Source organism: Oryx dammah, unplaced genomic scaffold, assembly GCF_014754425.2.
Source record: "Oryx dammah isolate SB20612 unplaced genomic scaffold, SCBI_Odam_1.1 HiC_scaffold_8, whole genome shotgun sequence".
Classification (NCBI taxonomy): domain Eukaryota; kingdom Metazoa; phylum Chordata; class Mammalia; order Artiodactyla; family Bovidae; genus Oryx; species Oryx dammah.
Genome location: NW_024070192.1, coordinates 19,439,899 through 19,459,427, shown reverse-complemented (window position 1 = coordinate 19,459,427; position 19,529 = coordinate 19,439,899). Strand labels below are relative to the sequence as shown.

Here is a 19,529-nt window from a genome sequence, read left to right as displayed (position 1 = left end):
GCAATGGGGAGGGGTGACTTCTGCCTGCTGGAAGCCCAGGCAGGGCTGGGAGGTGAAGGACAGGAAACAGATTTAAGATGCTGCTCAGCTTCTGACCTGAGGGAGTCACATCCAAGGAGCACACACAGCACAGAAGCTTCTGCTCCTTTCTGTCCTGCTCCAAGCCCAGGTTCCCTGCTGGGTCAACAGTGGATGGAGATGAATCAGTGAGCTGGAGAGAAGCTAGGTTCTGAAGAACAGGGAGAAAGACCTGTTGGGAGAGAGGGCCCCGTGATGGCTGGATGCATTTATAATTTGGCCCAGGATGCAAGTTCACAGCCAGGGTTCCAGGCACCCTGACCTGTGATGATCCACTGGGATAGAGACGGTCTTTCTTATACTGCAGCTCCCAACTCCCTCTAGTTTGTTACCGGTTCCATCCCCCAAATGTTTCCCTCCAGTGACTCAGGGAGCTCAGGGCCTCCAATATGTGGAACTGGCTCAGCCCTTCAGCTCCCCAGCTCCTCCCTGGTGCTTTGTGTTCTCAGCATGATTCTCCAGGTTCCTGTGTGTGCCTGTAGGATTCTGGTGATAGGGAAGCAGAAGACAGTGATGAGGGCTTCCCAGACTAGAGGAAGGAAGGAGGGAATCCTGCTGGAGGGCTGTGCTCAAGTGTGTTTGGCTTGCAGCCAGGAGAAAGGCTGCATCGGCACGAGGAGAGAAGCCCAAGGACAGTCCCTTTCTGCTCCCCCATCACGTCTTCCTCTCCTCCCTCCAGCTGTGTCTCCCAAACCCAGCCCTCCTCCACTTTGTGCCCCAACCTTGAACCTGAGTGTTTGATTTGGAACAGGAAGACAGAGACTGACGTGGACCACTTAAAGTCCAGGTTTCTACCTCAGTCCCACCTCCCGAGCCTGGTTTGACCATTGCCTGCACCCAACCTCCACTTCCTGCCAACCTTTTCTCCTTGGCTGCTTGTCTTGAATTTACCCATCATGCCACTGCTCAGACGACCACCCAGAGCCAGGAACCTCCAGGGACTGAAAGAGGCATTGAGTACCCAGGTCCTGTCTGTCTGTCTATCTTGCATTCTGCATTCCGATTGAAGAGGCTGAGGACAACCAGGAGTTTTAGAGATGTTCATCTTCATTTTTCTGTCCTTGTGGACTCTTCTGGCAATGGGTAGGGAGGAAGGTGGTGCTGGGAGTGAGGAGGGCATTGGGAAGCAATGTCATCCCAGCCTGCCTCCCTCCTGCCCCTCCGGAGCCCCCAGTGCCCAGCCCTGGACACACCCTGACCACAGCCAGCTGTTTGCAGACCTGAGCCGGGAAGAGCTGAGGGCTGTGATGAGCTTCCTGACCCAGAAGCTGGGGCCAGACCTGGTGGATGCAGCCCAGGCCCGACCCTCAGACAACTGCATCTTCTCAGTAGAGCTGCAGCTGCCCCCCAAGGCTGCAGCCCTGGCCCACCTGGACAGGGGAAGCCCCCCACCTGCCCGGGAGGCACTGGCCATCGTCTTCTTTGGCAAACAACCCCAGCCCAATGTGACTGAGCTGGTGGTGGGGCCGCTGCCCCAGCCCTCCTACATGCGGGATGTGACCGTGGAGCGTCATGGGGGCCCCCTGCCCTACTACCGACGCCCTGTGCTTCTCCGAGAGTACCTGGACATAGACCAGATGATCTTCGACAGAGAGCTGCCCAAGGCTGCTGGTGTCCTTCACCACTGCTGCTCCTACAGACAAGGAGGAGGGAACCTGGTGACCATGAACTCAGCCCCCCGTGGCGTGCAGTCAGGGGACAGGGCCACATGGTTTGGCCTCTACTACAACATTTCTGGGGCTGGGTTCTTCCTGCACCCCGTGGGGTTAGAGCTTCTGGTAGACCATAAGGCTCTGGACCCTGCCCAGTGGACCGTCCAGAAGGTGTTCTTTCAGGGCCGCTACTATGAGAGTCTGGCCCAGCTGGAGGAGCAGTTTGAGGCTGGCCAGGTGAATGTGGTGGTGATCCCAGACAACGGCACAGGAGGGTCCTGGTCCCTGAAGTCCCAGGTGCCCCCGGGTCCAGCTCCCCCTCTGCAGTTCCATCCTCAGGGGCCCCGCTTCAGTGTCCAGGGCAGTCGAGTGTCCTCCTCACTGTGGACTTTCTCCTTTGGCCTCGGAGCTTTCAGCGGTCCTAGGATCTTCGACATCCGCTTCCAGGGGGAGAGAATTGCGTATGAAGTCAGTGTCCAGGAGGCCTTGGCCATCTATGGTGGGAATTCTCCTTTTGCCTTGAGAGGCCGGTATGCAGATGCCAACTTTGGTTTGGGGTACTTCTCCACACCCCTGAGCCGAGGGGTGGACTGTCCCTATCTGGCTACCTACGTGGACTGGCACTTCCTTCTGGAGTCCCAAGCCCCCAAGACACTACGAGACGCCTTCTGTGTGTTTGAGCAGAACAAGGGCCTGCCCCTAAGGCGACACCACTCAGATTTTCTTTCCCACTATTTTGGGGGCGTTGTGGAGACAGTGCTGGTCTTCAGGTCTGTGTCCACGATGCTCAACTATGACTATGTGTGGGATATGGTCTTCCACCCCAACGGGGCCATAGAAGTCAAATTCCATGCCACGGGCTACATCAGCTCAGTGTTTCTCTTTGGTGATGCCCGAAGATATGGAAACCAGGTTGGAGAACACACGCTGGGCACCGTCCACACCCACAGTGCCCACTACAAGGTGGATCTGGACGTGGGAGGTAAGACGTGTTGGCAGAGACAGCGATTCCAATACAAGAGTCTGAAGTCTTAAGCCTAGATTTAAAAACTTTCATTGTGCCAGTTCCTTGGTTGTCCAGTGGGTTAGACTCCACATTTCCACTGCAGGAGGCAGGGTTCCATCCCTGGTCAGGGTACTAATATCCTGCTTGCTGGGAGGCCAAAGAGAAGAAAAATCTCTTTGAAACATTAAAGATGTAAAAGTATATGAATAAATATGAAAGTCATCGAACTCCTCAGAGATTTTCAACCTTAGATAGTTATTCCCTCATGCTTGAAAAAATAATTCTTTCCTTTTTCAAACTGTGCACCTGCAGTTCTAGAATATATCACAGTGTGTGCTATGTAGGATACTATAGAGTGGTGGTTTAGTTGCTCAGTCGTGACCAACTCTGAGACCCCATGGACAGTAGCCCACCAGGCTCCTCCATCCATGGGATTTCCCAGGCAAGAGTACCTTCTATGGGTGGGTTGCATTTCCTTCTCCAGGGGGTCTTCCCAACCCAGGGATGGAACCCACGTCTGTTGCATTGGCAGGTGGATTCTTTACTACTGAGCCACCTGGGAAGACCCATGGCAAGATATACTGGTATAGATTTTTACTGAAATTTTTTGATCATAATGTACATATATTTTCTAAGTTATAATTTCTCACATAACAACATATCACACTCATGCAAACAACAAATATTTACTGAATGCATATTTGTGCCAAGCACTTCACTAAAACAGTTTAACAAAAGAAACCATATCTCTGCTCTCAGGAGGCTTAGGTTATAATGGAGGTACAGTAGGGACCACATGAAGAGCTCCTGGCAAATGTGAGAGCAACCTTTTTTTTTTTTTAAATTGAAGTTTAGTTGATTTATGATGTTGTGTTAATTTCTGCTATGCAGCAAAGTGATTCAGTTATACATACATATATATTTTTTTCATATTATTTTCCATTATGGTTTATCTCAGGATATTGAATACAGTTCTCTGTGCTATATCTTTGTTGTTTATCCATTCTATATATAGTAGTTAATGTCTGCTAACCTCAAACTCCCAATCATCCCTCCCCCACAGCAACCACAAATCTGTTTCTATAGCTGTAAATCTGTTTCATAGACACGTCAGTTTGTGCTGCATCTTATTATTTAGTAAATTTTTTAATTGGAAGATAATTTCTTAACAATGTTGTGTTTCTGCTGTTCAACAATGTGAATCAGCCATAAGCGTGTGTGTGTGTATACATATATATATCCCCTCCCTCGTGAGTCTCCCTCCCACTCTTTCCCATCCCACCCCTCTAGGTCATCACAGAGCACCTGGCTGAGCTCCCTGCATTATATAGGAACTTCCCACTGGTTATTTTACACGAAGTATTTCAATGCTACACTCTGAATCGTCCCACCCTCTCCTTCCCTCGCTGTGTCCACAAGTCAGTTCTCTATGTTTATGTCTCCATTCCTGCCCTGCAAATAGGTTCACCACGACCATTTTTCTAGATTTGATATATATGTGTTAATATACAACATTTGGTTTTCTTGTTCTGACTTACTTCACTCTGTATAACAGGCTATAGGTTCATCCACCTCAGTTCAACTGACTCTCATTTGTTCTTTTTTATGGCTCAGTAATATTCCATTGTGTACATGTATTATATCATCTTTATCCATTCACCTGTCAATGGACAGTTAGGTTGTTTCCATGTGTTGACTATTGTAAATACTGCTGCTATGAACATAGGGGTACATGTATCTTATCAAATTATGGTTTTGTCTGAATATATGCCCAGGAGTGGGATTGCTGAACCATATAGTAACTCTATTTTTAGGTTTTAGTGTAGGAGGGTTCCCTTTTCTCCACACCCTCTCCAGCATGTGTTGGGAAATGCTTTCTTCTATTAGTTTATTCTGTTCAATATGGTAGTCACTAGCCACTTCTACTGTGTATATGTATATCTCACATCTTCTTAATCTAATCATCAGTTGTTACACTTAGTTTGCTTCTAGATCTTGGCTATCATAAATATGGTGGCTATGAACTTTGGGGTGCATGTATTTTTTTGAATTACAGTTTTCTCCCAGGCCCAGAAGTGGAATTTCTGGGTCACATGGCAACTCTATCTTTACTTTTCTGAGGAACCTCCATACTGTTCTCCTTGGTGGCTGCACCAATTTACATTCCTACTAACAATGTAAGAAGGTTCCCTTTTCTCCACACCCTGAGAGAAAGATTTTTATGCTTATCCTCTTTGTATCTCAGCTTACTCAAGTATAAAAATGGTTTAACAGTGCATTTCTCATAAGATTGTTGTGAGGATTAATGACTATTTGAAAACATCTTTTCTTTGGAAATAACTTTTGGTTTTGGCTGAGCTGGGCCTTCCTTGCAGAGCATGGTCTCTTCGTCATCATGGTTGGGCTTTCTCTAGTTGTGGCTCACGGGCTTCTCTTGTTGTGGAGAACAGGCTCTAGAACGTGAGGGCTCAGCTAGTTGTGGCTCTTGGGCTTAGATGCCTCAGGGCATGTCAAATTTTAGCTCCTTGACCAGGGCTCAAACCTGCACCCTCTGCAGTGGCAGATGAATTCTTAATCACTGGACCACCAGGGAAGTCCCTGAAATAACTTTCAGTTCAGTTCAGTGGCTCAGTCGTGTCCAACTCTTTGCGACCCCATGAAGCACAGCACGCCAGGCCTCCCTGTCCATCACCAACTCCCAGTAACTTTTGCAAAGGAGGTAGCTGGAAAATACCACCTTAACTGCTTGAGTCCCCCATCACTGGTGATAAGACATAAGGACATGATGTACCCCATGATACAATGCTCTGAGAAGGGTGTAATGTCATTCCTGTGGTTTTCTTACCCAAGAAACTCCATGAAAACAAAAACACAAGCTCAATCTAATCATGAGACAGTATCAGAGAAAACCCAATGAAAGACATTCTACTGCTGTGTCTTTGTCGCTGTGTGTGGGGTTTCTCTAGCTGCAGTGCAGAGGCTTCTCATTGTGGTGGTTTCTCTTGTTGCAGAGCACAGACTCTAGAGTGCAGACTCAGTAGTTGATGTGCACAGGCTTAGTTTCCCTGAGGCATATGGAATTTTCCCATACTAGGAACTGAACCCATGTCCCCTGAATTGGACAGGGAAATCCATTTAAAAAAAAAACAACAACTTTTTTATTGGAGAATAGTGTTTAGAACACTGATTAATAGTGTTGTGATAGTTTCAGGTAGATAGCAAAGGGACTCAGCCATACATATACTTGTATCCATTCTCCCTCAAGCTTCCTGCCATCCAGGCTGAAAAATATTTATGTATTTATTTATCTATTTGGCAGCACCAGGTTGCATGCGAGTTCTTAGTTGATTCATGTGTATCTAGTTCCCTGACCAGGGATCAAACCTGGGCCCCCTGCATTGGGAGCTCAGAGTCTTAGCCACTGGATCACTTGAGAAGTCTCTATGGCAAACCTTAAAGCACATGTAATGGTGCCTAATACGCGTGGGAAAGTATTAGCTATTACTGTTGTTAGTATTATCCATATGAGTTTGCTTGTGTGGCTGTACCAGAAAAGAGAACTCTTGGCCTGTATTTATCATCTATGAGTAGAAAGGCTTCACCGGTGGCTCAGATGGTAAAGAATCTGCCTGCAAGGCAGGAGACTCTGGTTCGCTCCCTGGGTTGGGGAGATCCCCTAGAGAAGGGATGCTTACGCACTCCAGTATTTTTGCCTGGAAAATTTCATAGACGGAGGATCCTGGAGCCCTACAGTCCATGGACTCACAAACAGTCAGAAATGACTGAGCAACTAACACGCACGTAAGCAGAAAATGTGGAGTGTGGACTAGGCGCAGTAGTTCACAAGAGGCAACTGAGGCTTTGCTGGATCGGTCTCTGCTCTCTCTAACCTTCTGAAGGTGTGGAGGGTGCTTCCGGCCTGTTTTGGTTTACTGTTCCTTGGTCTCAGATCACTTGAGTTGACTTCTGATGTGGAACCTCGCTGGACTCCAATAAATTCGTTCAAAACAAATATGTGGGCAACATACTGTGCCTAATTCTGTGCCAGACCCCAAACAATAGGAAACACCACTAAGCTCCAGCAGTGTTGGGCCTGGGGTCTGACTTTCCTTCCCACTGGTCTGCATGTCTGCTGTCCATGTGTGCTGGACCCACTTGATGTTGTGTCCTCTGGGCACTCATGTATAGTCAGTGTAGAACCAGACTGAGACCTAGGTCTCCGGCACTACCATGAAACTAGCCACGTGCCCTTGGTGACAAACCGGGGCACACCTAAGCCTCAGTTGTCCCATCCATAAAATGGGTTGTTGAGTAAGTAAAGCATCAATCCATGTAAAGCCCTTAGCACACTGCTTGTGTAGAACTCCTCCAAGTTCAGTAAATTGAGCTACTGCTGTGTTTATGTTCATGAGAAGGCAGTTCTAATGATGGAGCTTCAGATATGATATGCAGACCTTTTCCTCCGGTCAGAAAGAACCTGACTCTGCACATCGCCTGCTAGACTGCTCCAACCTCAGGTAAACTACCCTACCTTCAGCTCCTCAGAAGGAGAAGGTCAATGGAAACTCAGTCGTAGGGCATCTGGGGTTATTACCAGAGATGGTATCCAGAAGAAAAACCTTCTCCAAATCTCTGGATCAGCGACATTCTAGGGAGAGGGGAGGGAAGCAAGGGACACACTCAGTCTGCCCTTGCCTTTGGCTCCTACTCCGAAGCCAGGAGCAGGCAGACTCCAGAGGGGGCAGGGCAGCTGCCTGACTAACTCTTGCTCCTCCCTTCTCCCCACTGCACTCCTGCAGGACTGGAGAACTGGGTCTGGGCTGAGGACATGGCTTTTGTCCCCACGGCAGTACCCTGGAGCCCCGAGCACCAGATACAGAGGCTGCAGGTGACCCGGAAGCAGCTAGAGACAGAGGAGCAGGCCGCCTTCCCCCTGGGAGGGGCCTACCCTCGCTACCTGTACCTGGCCAGCAAGCAGAGCAACAAGTGGCGGCACCCTCGGGGCTACCGCATCCAGACAGTCAGCTTTGCTGGGGAGCCGCTGCCCCAGAACAGCTCCATGGAGAGAGCCTTCAGCTGGGCAAGGTGAGTGATGGGGTGTAAGGGAAGCACTGGGGGAGGTGGATGGTACAAAAGGCTACGTGTTGCTGGGAACCCAGGTTCCCCACCTCCCATGGGTGTGTGTATACACTCATAACCACACATTCTCACACACATGCATTCCTACAACCACAATCTTAGGCTGCTCAAATTGAAGCCTACTGGGTGAATGGATGAATGGAAAGATACTGAATCAAACGTGAAAAAATGTTTAAGGCATCAGTAGACTCTATGAGGTGGGTATGTGGGTGTTCACTATACTACTCTTTCAAGTTTTCTGTATGTTTAAATTGTTCATAATCAAGGTTGGAGAGGAGAGACTTCCCTGGCAGTCTAGTGGTTAAGACTTCACCTTCCAGTGTAGGGGTTGTGGGTTTGATCCATGGTCAGGGAGATAAGATCCCATATTTCTTATGGCCAAAAAGCCAAAACATGAAACAGAAGTAAGATTATAACAAATTCAATAGACTTTTAAAAAATGGTCCACATTAAAAAAAAAACCTTATAAAAAAAGATTGAGTCAAAATAGTTATTAAAAAGTCCATAAACAAATGCTGGAGAGGGTGTGATGGGAAGAGAACACCCCCTATACTACTTGTGGAAATGTAAATTGGTACAGCCACTATGGAGAACATAGTATGGACATTCCTTAAACACTAAAAAATAGAACTACCATACGATCCTGCAGTCCCACCCCTGGACATATACCCAGAGAAAAACATGATCTAAAAGTATACATGTGTTCATGTATACACGTGTCCTAAAAGTATCCAGTGTTCATTATGGCCCTCTTTACAGCACTGTTTACAGCCAAGACACGAAAACAGCCTAAATGTCCATCGACAGAGGAATGGATAAAGAACATATGGTACATATACACAGTGAAATATTACCCAGCCATTAAAAGACGTGATGGCTTCAGCTCCTCAGAAGGAGAAGGTCAGTTGAAACCCAGCCACATAAAATAAGAGTTTAAGGAGTATGCTCAACCTAGTTGAATCAAATTTCTTTAAGTACCTTGGAGGAACACCCTAACAAAAAATGTATGAAATTTAACCACCAGTGGTCACTTATCTCTCAATAAAATGGGGGTAGGGACATTGGTAGGGTGGAGGACATTTGCAGCAACATGAATGAACTTAGAGATTGTCATACTGAGTGAAGCAAGTCAGAGAAGGAGAAATATATGACATGCCTTATATTTGAAATCTAAAAAAAAAAAAAAAAATTATACAAATGAACTTCTTTACAAAACAGAAACAGACTGACAGATTTAGAGAACAAACTTATGGTGGCCAGGAAGGAAGGGTGAGGGGAAGGGATAGTTGGGGAGTTTGGGATCAACATATACATGCAGCTATATTTAAAACTGGGCTTCCCTGGTGGTCCAGTGGCTAAGAATCCACCTGCCCATGCAGGGGACATGGGCTCGATCCCTGGTCAGGGAGCTAACATTCCCACATGCTGCAGGGCTACTGAGCCCGTTCACCACAGCTACTGAGCCAGCACTCCAGACCTCTGAGCCGCCACTACTGAAGCCCTCATGCCTAGAGCCCATGCTCCACAATGAAGACTAGTCCCCGCTCCCTGCAACTAGAAAAAGCCTGAGCTCATAGCAGCGAAGACCCTGTGCAGCCAAAAATAAAAAAAAATAAAATGGATAACCAATGAGATCCTACTATGTAGCACAAAGAAGTCTGCTCAATGTTATGTGGCAACCTGATGGGAGGGGAGTTTGGGGAAGAATGAATACCTGAATCTGTATGGCCGAGTCCCTTTGCTGTTCACCTGAGACTATCTCAACATTGTTAATTGACTGTACCCCAATACCAAAGAAAAGGTTGAAGGAGGGAAGAAAAGAGGAAGAAAGGAGCACAGTTCTGAGAGAGTCCTCCCTAAAATCCAGGCACGTGAGATACTGAAATTGACCTAAGATGAGAATCAGGCCATGTCTGTGCCTATGCATGCAGGTCCAGAGTCCCATGTGCACGGAGGCATGAGCCACAGTCCCACCTGAAGTCTGAATGAAGGGCTAGTAGATGTTTGCTGCTGCTGCTGCTGCTAAGTCACTTCAGTCGTGTCCGACTCTGTGCGACCCCATAGACGGCAGCCCACCCGGCTCCTCCGTCCCTGGGATTCTCCAGGCAAGAACACTGGAGTGGGTTGCCATTGCCTTCTCCAATGCATGAAAGGGAAAAGTGAAAGTGAATTCACTCAGTCGTGTCTGACTCTTAGCAACCCCATGGACTGCAGCCCACGAGGCTCCTCTGTCCATGGGATTCGTCAGGCAAAAGTACTGGAGTGGGGTGCCATTGCCTTCTCCAGTAGATGTTTGAGATACGTGATATTGAACACATGCAGGAACCTTGTGAGACAGAGTGGGAAGTGGACAGAGGACGAGAACGAGGCTGGACACTCTAAGACCTTTATGTTCCTTTCCTGTTAGTGTCCTCTCCTCAGTGCAGCTGCAGGCAGCAGGATAGGTCAATGATCTCATGGGTCTAATCCAAACCCCCTGCAGGTACCAGGTGGCCGTGACCCAGCGGAAGGAGGGGGAGCCCAGCAGCACCAGCATCTATAATTTGAATGACCCCTGGAGCCCCACCCTGGACTTCAGTGACTTCATCAATAATGAGACCATTGCTGGGCAAGTGAGTTGAGAGGGGGCTCGTGGGGGTGAGGGAGGAGGCGGAGGGAGCAAGCACGAGCCTCCTCACTTTCTTCCAAGTCAGAATCCTCCAGGGGTCTTTAGGACTCACTAAGTGAACTGAACTGAACTGAACTGAAGGAAGAAAGTGTTATGATTTCACATTTTTCCTGGCTGATGAGCTCAGTCCTTCCATATGAGGCCACTTTGGGAGGCAGAGGTGTTCTTAGCAGTGCCTGACCTCATGATCCTCTTTCTTCCCCCACTAGGACTTGGTGGCCTGGGTGACAGCCGGTTTCCTGCACATCCCACATGCAGAGGACATTCCCAACACGGTGACAGTGGGGAATGGTGTGGGCTTCTTCTTGCGACCCTACAACTTCTTTGACCAGGAGCCCTCCATGGATTCTGCTGACTCCATCTACTTCCGGGAGGACCAGGATGCTGGGTCCTGTGAGGTCAACTCCTTGGCTTGCCTGCCCCAGGCTCCTGCCTGTGTCCCTGACCTCCCTACCTTCTCCCACGGGGGCTTCTCCCACAACCAGGTGGTTCTTGGAATGGGGAATGTGGCTGGGGCCCCAGAGCCAGGGAGTGTGGAGACGGGTGGGGACAGGCACTGAGCTGGGGAGCCTGTGCCCTCTTCTCCCTCCTCACACCCCGAGGTCCTCTCTTTCCCATCATCCTTCCTTGCCTCCCCTCCCTCCCTGCTGGGAGCATCCTGAATTTGTGACGCCTGAGACAGGAGCTTCTCAGTTCTGTGGATCCCAACCTGCTGGGTTCCTGTCACAGAAAGGAAAGGAAGTGCCAGCAAGGATTCTGGAGTCATGGCTATACTTTCCTAGAAGACTATTTTTTTTTAAGTTTTTAAAAATCTTATTCTTTAAATAAGTTATGATTCATATACCATGAAGTTCATGCTTTTAACATGTACAATTTAATGGGTTTTAATATATTCATAAAGTTGCATAACCATGACTACTATCTAATTCTAGAACATTTTCATCACCCCACAAACAAACTCCAAATTGTGTTAACTAACTATACTTTCTATTTCCCTCCAACCCCTTCCCAATTCTACATAACCACTAAACCTTTCTGTCACGACAAATGTGCCTAGATCCTGGAAATTTCATATAATAGATTCATGCAATGAATGGTCTTTTGTGGTTGGCTTCTTTCCCTCAGTGTAACATTTCTGAGGGACATCCATACTGTAGCATGAGTCAGTACATTACTTTATGGCCAAATAATATTCCATTGTATGAATAGACCATATTATGTTTCCACTTTTTGGTTATGATGGATAATGCTGCTACGAACATGGATAAAGCTGCTATTATGTAGAAGTTTTCATGTGAGTGAATGCCTTCATTTCTCTTGGGCAGATACCAGGGAATGAAATTGCTAGGTCATATGGTAAAGGACATCAACCCTGAATATTCACTGGAAGGACTGAAGCTGAAGCTCCAATACTTTGGCCACCTGATGCAAACAGTCAACTCATTGGAAAAGGCCCTGATGCTGGGAAAGATTGTGGGCAAGAGGATAAGGGAGTGACAGAGGATGAGATGGTTGGATGGCTCAATGGACATGAGTCTGCGCAGACTCCAGGAGCTAGTAAAGGACAGGGAAGCCTGGTGTGCTGCAATCCATAGGGTTGCAAAGAGTCAGACATGACTGGGCGACTGAACAACAAATGGTAATTCTGTGTTTACCTTTTTGAGGAATCACCAGGCACTTTTCCAAAGAAACTGTACCGTTTCCTTTCATTTTTTTGGTATAACATAGCATAAAACTTTTACTTCAGCTTTTATGCAACATACTTACACACATCATAAAATGTACCATTTGGCCACTAAAATTTTTTTATCATTCATTTGTTTATTTTTGGCTGTGCTGGATCATTGTTGCTGCACTGGTTTTTCTCTAGCTGTTGCGAGCCGGGGCTACTCTCTAGTTGCAGCGCATGGGCTTCTCAATGCAGAGACAGCTTCTCTTGCTGCAGAGCATGGGCTCTAGGCACACAGGGTTCAGTAACTGCAGCGCATGGGCTCGGTAGTTGTGGCTCCCAGGCGCTAGAGCACAGGCTTAATCGTTGTGGCGTATAGCCTTAGTCGCCCGCAGCATGTGGGATCTTCCACGCACCAGGGATTGAACCCATGTCGCCTACATTGGCAGGCAGATTTTCTACCAGTGAGCCACCAGGGAAGCCCTCACTGGGCCATTTTTAAATGTACAGTTCAGTTACATTAAGTACCTGCAGAAGCTTTCTGGGGTCTTTGCTGACTGGGTAAATCTCTTCTGTACTGACTGGGTCTTTAATATGAAGGTGAGGCGTCTACAGAGCACTTGTTCTCTGGAGCCCCAGGACAGGGTCCCCATAGGCCCGTGTCCCGGGTCTTATAAGGTTCTTCCTTCAACTCCCTGTCACCCTGCCTAGCTCCCTCCTTCTCTCTCTTTTCTTCTCTTTCTCCTCCTCCTCCCCTTGTTACTTGTTTCCACTCTGTGGTATTTCCCTCTGCAGTTCTAGGGGAAGTCCCTGCTGCCACAGGTTCCAAAATCATCACCTCCCCATTTCCTCAGCTTTAGAGTCCTCCTCTGTCCCTGCGCTGAGGATGCCTCAGGCATACGGAGGTGTCCCAGTGGGGACAGTCCCACCTAGTCAAGCAACAGCCTCCAGGGCCTCACATCCTGGCTGCCCCTCCCTGGCCATGGACTTCGGATGGACATAAATAAGAACTGGGACATTTTCCAGAAAGGAGTGTAGGGGCAGGAGTAAGGCCAGGGGCAGCTAGGCCTCAAAGACCGAGTTTCTCAGGTGCCTCCAGGCTAAAGGAACCCTTGTGGTGTCTGCATCTATAGTTTGCTTTATCCTATCTAGTGTTTTTTCTTAAGGGGGCTGTGAGGTCAGGAGGAGATGGGGTTCTTACCCCAGCTGGAAGCCAGCTGCAGACCCAGCCCTCAGGGAGGACACTGGCAAGGGCAGGTCCTGGCAAGAGGAGAGTTCAGGGCACAGAGATTTGGGTACAGCTCAGCCTGTGACCAGAGGGAAACCGTAAGTTCAGACTACTTGGAAATCCCGTCATTTCTCACAGGAGCTGCCTGGACCCAGACTCAACCAGGAATTAAGTTTTGGCAAAAGGACTTTCATAGAAAGACTTAAAAGTCACAGGAGCCACATTCTTGATTCAAGAATATCAGCAGCATATGGTGAAAAGTGGAGCTTCCTAGGTGGTGCTAGTGGTAAAGAACCCACCTGCCAATGTAGGTAGATGAAAGAGACACGGGTTTGATCCCTGGGTTGGGAAGATCCCCTGGAGGAGGAAAGGACAACCCACTCCAGTATTCTTGCCTGGAGAATCCCATTGACAGAGGAACCTGGCGGGCTGCAGTCCATAGGATTGCACAGAGTTGACTTAGCATGCATGCACACATGGTGAAAAGTGCTGACGGGAAGGGGTTAAAGGCACAGCTGGTTTGCTATTGATGATTATTTTTATTTTGCTTCTCACCTCAGTGATTCAGCATTTCTTTTACTCTCTCACCCCAGGTGAATGTCATATTTTGACTTTCTTGTGTTTTCTTGTTTAAAGAAATTTGAACCATGACAAGTATAAATGCTCTCATCTTGCCCCCTAAAGATGGGCGGGGCGGGGTGGAGGAGGGTTAGGGTTGCTTCTCCTGGCTGGTCCACCTCTGCTTCTCCATATACAGGGATGGGGAGAAGGGACCTGTGGCTCTAGGCTGACATCTGTGTGGGGGAGCTCCGCTGCTGATGCTCACTTGCTGACCAAGGAGTGTACAATAGGGCTCCCCACTGGGGTCAGAGGGCACAAGGGAGGCTGCACACAGGGAACACTCAAGAACAGTCATGGAGGAGGTGGCCCTGTTGGAAGGCTTTCCCAGGAACATACCTTTCATCCAAAAGAGAGAGGCAAGCGGCCTAGAGAGATCCAAAGGGTCAGAGCAGCAAAGTTAGCAGGGAGCCTGGCGAGTGGGAGGAATGCTTGGGAATGTGGCCCCTCCAGGACTGTTGGACTTACACCTCCAGCACTACACACACTCACACACACACACACACACACACACAGAGTCAGTGTGAGCTCCCTGGCCTGGCATCTCGGGGGTGTCCACCTCATGTCCTCGCCCTTCCACTTGGCCTGTGCCAAGCGGTGACCAGGTTTTCTCCACTCAGGCCCTGCAGGTGGGTGTCTGCAGCCTCTGCCCCGTCCCTCCTCCTTACCTCTGTGAAGGGAAAGAGCCTGTAGTATTCTCAGCGGAGCTTGACTCTCAGTTACCTTCCCACCGCAAATTATTTTTCTTTAGACAACTGCCCATGCACCTCATTAAGAAGGGTTTATATTCTTAATTTGGGTGCACATATTGTTTAACATGGGGCTTTCCTGGTGGCTCAGAAGGTAAAGAATCTGCTTGCAATGCAGGAGACCCAGATTCGATCTCTGGGTCAGGAAGATCTCCTGGAGAAGAAAGTGGCAACCCACTCCAGTATTCTTGCCTGGAGAATTCCATGAACAGAGGAGCTTGGTGGGATACAGTCCGTGAGGTTACAAAGAGTTGGACATGACTGAGCAACTAAGAAGCAGCAGCAGCAGCATTGTTTAACGTATGAACTACTCTGTAAATAAAATTGTTGATTAATAGAAGAAAATGAACACTGTAGGGACTTCCCTGGGGGTCCAGTGGCTAAGGCTCCACACTCCCAATGCGGGGGGCCTGGGTTTGATCCCTGGTCAGGGAACTAGATCCCACATGCCACAACTAAAGATCCCAAATGCTCTAAGGAAGATAGCCAATTCCATGTGCCACAACTAAGATCTCTCGCAGCCAAATAAATATTAAAAACAAACAAAAACAAAACAAACAAAAAAACTACCCAAAGTCATTCTTGATGCTTGTAATAAAACAACAACAACAAACATACACCTTGGCCACAGTCTGTGGGCCAGGATATGATGGGGGAGCACCCCACTTTCTCAAGGACCCTCAAAGAATATGATGTCTCAGGCTCTCCCACTTCTTCCATTGAATGGAGCCAGGATGGTGGCAATGACTCTGGGCTAGGGGATTTCCATCTGCTGCCTCGTTTATTCCTCACAACTGCCTTAAGAAGCAGATATTGTTATTCCCGTTTTACAGATGAGGGCTCAAAGATTCGGAGGGATTAGGTAACTTGCCCCAAGTCACCTGACTGGTAGGCAGCGGGGCTGGGATCAAACCCAGGTCTTCATGGAATAATACCTGACTCCTCCCTCCACACCATTGCTCTTCTCCACTGCCTGGCAGCCTGGTTAAAGAATTAAACAATGTAATGCTTGAGAAGCACTTGGCACCTGATCCATGGGAAGTGACCCTCTAGGAGAAAAATCAGCACTCAGTGGACCAGAGCAGAAATCTGCAGTTGCCTTAAAGCAAAGCCTCTCAACCTTGACGGGACATTGAAATCACTGGGGAGCTTGTAAAACTCCACACACCCAGGCTGCATCTCAGCCCAATAAAATTAGAATTTCTGGAGGTGAAGCTCAGATATTAGCAGCTTTTTCCTTCCCCCCCGCTGATTCTAACATGAAACCAAGGTTGAGAAAACCCAAGGACACCAGTTCAGTTGCAAACCTGCCAGAGGAGGCTGACCAGAGAATCTAAAAAAGAATGTGGCTGTCTGAAGGCACTGAAAAGGAGCATTGCGGAGCCGCCCTGGCAGAGCCGGTCCACCCGTGTCTGGAGCAGATGGTCTGGCCTGCAGCCGGGTCGCATCCAGCCCTGGAGGTGCGACAGCCATGTGGATGGAGACTCCAGCCCTCTCAAATCTCTCTCATGACCAACTGCTGCTTCTGATTCGCAGCTCAGTGGGCCAGCTTCCCACCACATCTCAGTCATGGAGAGAAAACGGGCAAGTCAGTTGTAGCTCTTTTGTAGATGGTATGCATGTATCTTGTGTAAATTGGTATTCTGTAAATGTAAACTGATGTAAATTGATCATTGCTATTGCTTTGACAGTTATTGGAAATGGAGATTGGCCTTCAAGTGTTACTCTGGTAAATTTGGATTTTCCCTAAAAGACCATCCCTCTGGGGGAGCTGACGAGTGTGGTTTCTGATTTAGGCCCCTCCCTCGGACTCTGGTGAATTCACTAGGAAACCATCGTGGGGTACCCCACAGGACAACAGCCAGACTCCCCCAACACAGTGCATACCTGCCTCGCCACAGACTTTGCATCTAACGTCCTGTGCACAGACTCACTGTGAACGAATTCCCACCTTCTTCCAACTGCTTCCACAGTTTTCCTTGCCCAAACTGCACTTTATAAATCTTCAGAGCACTCCACTGTCTTTAGGGCATCACAGATCGGGTACAGCAGCCCCCACCATCCTGATGCCCTGCATGCTAGGTGCTCCCAACCATGGGACCTTCCCCAATTAGGCTGTTGCCCGTGAGCTCCCCTCCTCCTTTCCTCTGGTTCCTTCCTCTTTCCCCTTCCTCTCTTCTTTATTGGGTGACGCTTTATTCATCCTCTAAAACCCAACTCGAGTATTATTCTGTCCCTCTTTCCCTGCTGGTGGCTTTGTTCTTGTTCTCCCTGCACCCTTAGTTCTTCAGAAAGAACTGTACAATGGAGGTTCACACACTGAACTCTAGTTAATTATCGACACATTTCCTCCCCTTGCTTCCCTAGGGTTAGAACCATGTCCTGTTGGCCTTGGTGGCCTGGTGCCCAGGATGGTGGCATGCCCAGTGCTTGCGTGCGTGCATGCTTAGTCGCTTCAGTCATGTCTGACTCTGTCTGATTATGGGTGCTTAAAATGCATCTTTGTTGAAATCTGAACAAACAGTGACAATTGTTACATTCAGTGATACAAGGGAAAAACCATTTCATTTCCCATTTCTCCTTTGACTACCTCAAAAAAGAAAATCTAAAGAAGCCTAATGTCTGTGTAGTCGAAGCTATGGTTTTTCCAGTAGTCACGTATGGATGTAAAAGTTGGACCAAAAAAAGGACTGAGCACCAGGAATCGATGCTTTTGAATTGTGGTGCTAGAGAAGACTCTTGAGTCTCTTGGACAGCAGGGAGATCAAACCAGTCAATCCTAAAGGAAATCAACCCTGAAGATTCATTGGAAGGACTGATGCTGAAGCAGAAGCTCCAGTACTTTGGCAACTTGATGTGAAGAGCCAACTCATTGGAAAAACTCCTGATGCTGGGAAAGATTGAAGGCAAAAGGAGAAGGGGGTGGCAGAGGATGAGACGGTTAGAGAGCATCACTGACTCAATGGACATGAATATGAGCAAACTCAGGGAGATAGTGAAGGACAGGGAAGCCTGGTATGCTGCAGTCCATGGGGTCCCAAGGAATTGGACATGACTTAGCAACTGAACAACAACAAAAGAAGGCTAATGAGACTTCCCTGGCCATCCAGTGGTTAAGACTGCACTCCCAGTGCAGGGGGCATGGGTTCTACCACTGGTCGGGATAAGATCCTGCATGCCTCATGGTGTGGTAAAAAAAAAAAGAAGAAGATGCCCAAAGATCCTGAGTGAATGATCACCCTGGCTGCACAGGCTAAGCTGGGACACAGGGCCAAAGGGCAATGCTGACACATTAGCCTGAGTATTTCCTTTCCAGATGAGAACTGCACTGCTGGAATCAACAATCTAGCCAAGGTTGCAGGAGGGAGGGGATGGGGCAGAAACGTTTCGGAGCAGATGGATGTTGGTGGGTCTATAAACCTGTTTCCCATGCTGGGTATTCCCTGAAACAGGCAGGAGGGGCCCAGAGCCTGGGATGGCATGGAGTGGGAAGGTTTGAAGCATAGACTGGATGTTGGATTCCAAGCAGTAGTAGTAGCATCACTCAGTCATGTCCAACTCTTTGCAACCCCATGGACTGTAGCCTGCCAGGCTCCTCTGTCCATTGGGTTGTCCAGGCAAGAATATTGGAGTGGAGCCCCATTCCCTTCTCCAGAGGATATTGCCGATCCAGGGATCAAACCCGGGTCTTCTGCATTGCACGCAGATTCTTTAACATGCTATAGAATTTGACATGTACATAGGAAAGATGTCTGTGAGGCAGCAGAGCAATGAGTTAAAAGTTTTCCTCATTCTGTAACATGGTATAGTGTTTTATAGTGTAGTTTCTGGAAACAGATTGCTAGGATTTGGAACTGGCAAGTATGGCCCTGAGCAAATTAACTTCTCTGTGCCTCATTTTCCTCACCTGTAAAATGGGAACAGTAATAAAAATCTCACTCAGGATTTTTATGAGGACTAAATGAATTAGCTCATGTAATTTTCTAACACTAGTTCTTGTGCGTGCATGCAAGCATGTTCAGTCACTTCAGTCATGTCCAACTCTTTGTAATCTTATTGACTGTAGCCCACCAGGCTCCTTTGTCCATGGATTCTCCAGGACAATGGAATGGGTTGGCTGGCATTTCAGTTTCCAGGGGATCTTCCCAACTCAGGTATCAAACCCAGGTCTCCTGCATTGCAGGTGGATTCTTTACCCACTGAGCCACTTGGGAAGCCCATACTAGTTCTTGGCATATAATAAATGCTCAATGAATGCTAGTTAGTGTTTGATATCAGTTCAGTTCAGTTCAGTTCAGTCGCTCAGTCATGTCCGACTCTCTGCGACCCCATGAATCACAGCACGCCAGGCCTCCCTGTCCATCACCATCTCCCGGAGTTCACTCAGACTCACATCCATCGAGTCCGTGATGCCATCCAGCCATCTCATCCTCTGTCGTCCCCTTCTCCTCCTGCCCCCAATCCCTCCCAGCATCAGAGTCTTTTCCAATGAGTCAACTCTTCGCATGAGGTGGCCAAAGTATTGGAGCTTCAGCCTTAGCATCATTCCTTCCAAAGAAATCCCAGGGTTGATCTCCTTCAGAATGGACTGGTTGGATCTCCTTGCAGTTCAAGGGACTCTCAAGAGTCTTCTCCAACACCACAGTTCAAATGCATCAATTCTTTGGCACTCAGCCTTCTTCACAGTCCAACTCTCACATCCATACATGACCACAGGAAAAA

At 48.1% G+C, this 19,529-nt stretch overlaps 1 protein-coding gene across 1 annotated transcript; it reads left to right on the top strand.

Moving 5' to 3' along the window:
- The first annotated feature begins 900 nt into the window (after window positions 1–900).
- On the top strand, window positions 901–11,826 carry AOC3 (amine oxidase copper containing 3). Its single transcript, XM_040245262.1, has 4 exons — window positions 901–2,712; window positions 7,536–7,821; window positions 10,358–10,487; window positions 10,753–11,826. Exons 1-4 carry the CDS (start codon window positions 1,116–1,118, stop codon window positions 11,101–11,103), a joined length of 2,364 nt encoding a protein of 787 aa, XP_040101196.1. The 5' UTR covers window positions 901–1,115; the 3' UTR covers window positions 11,104–11,826.
- Window positions 11,827–19,529: the final 7,703 nt, after the last annotated feature.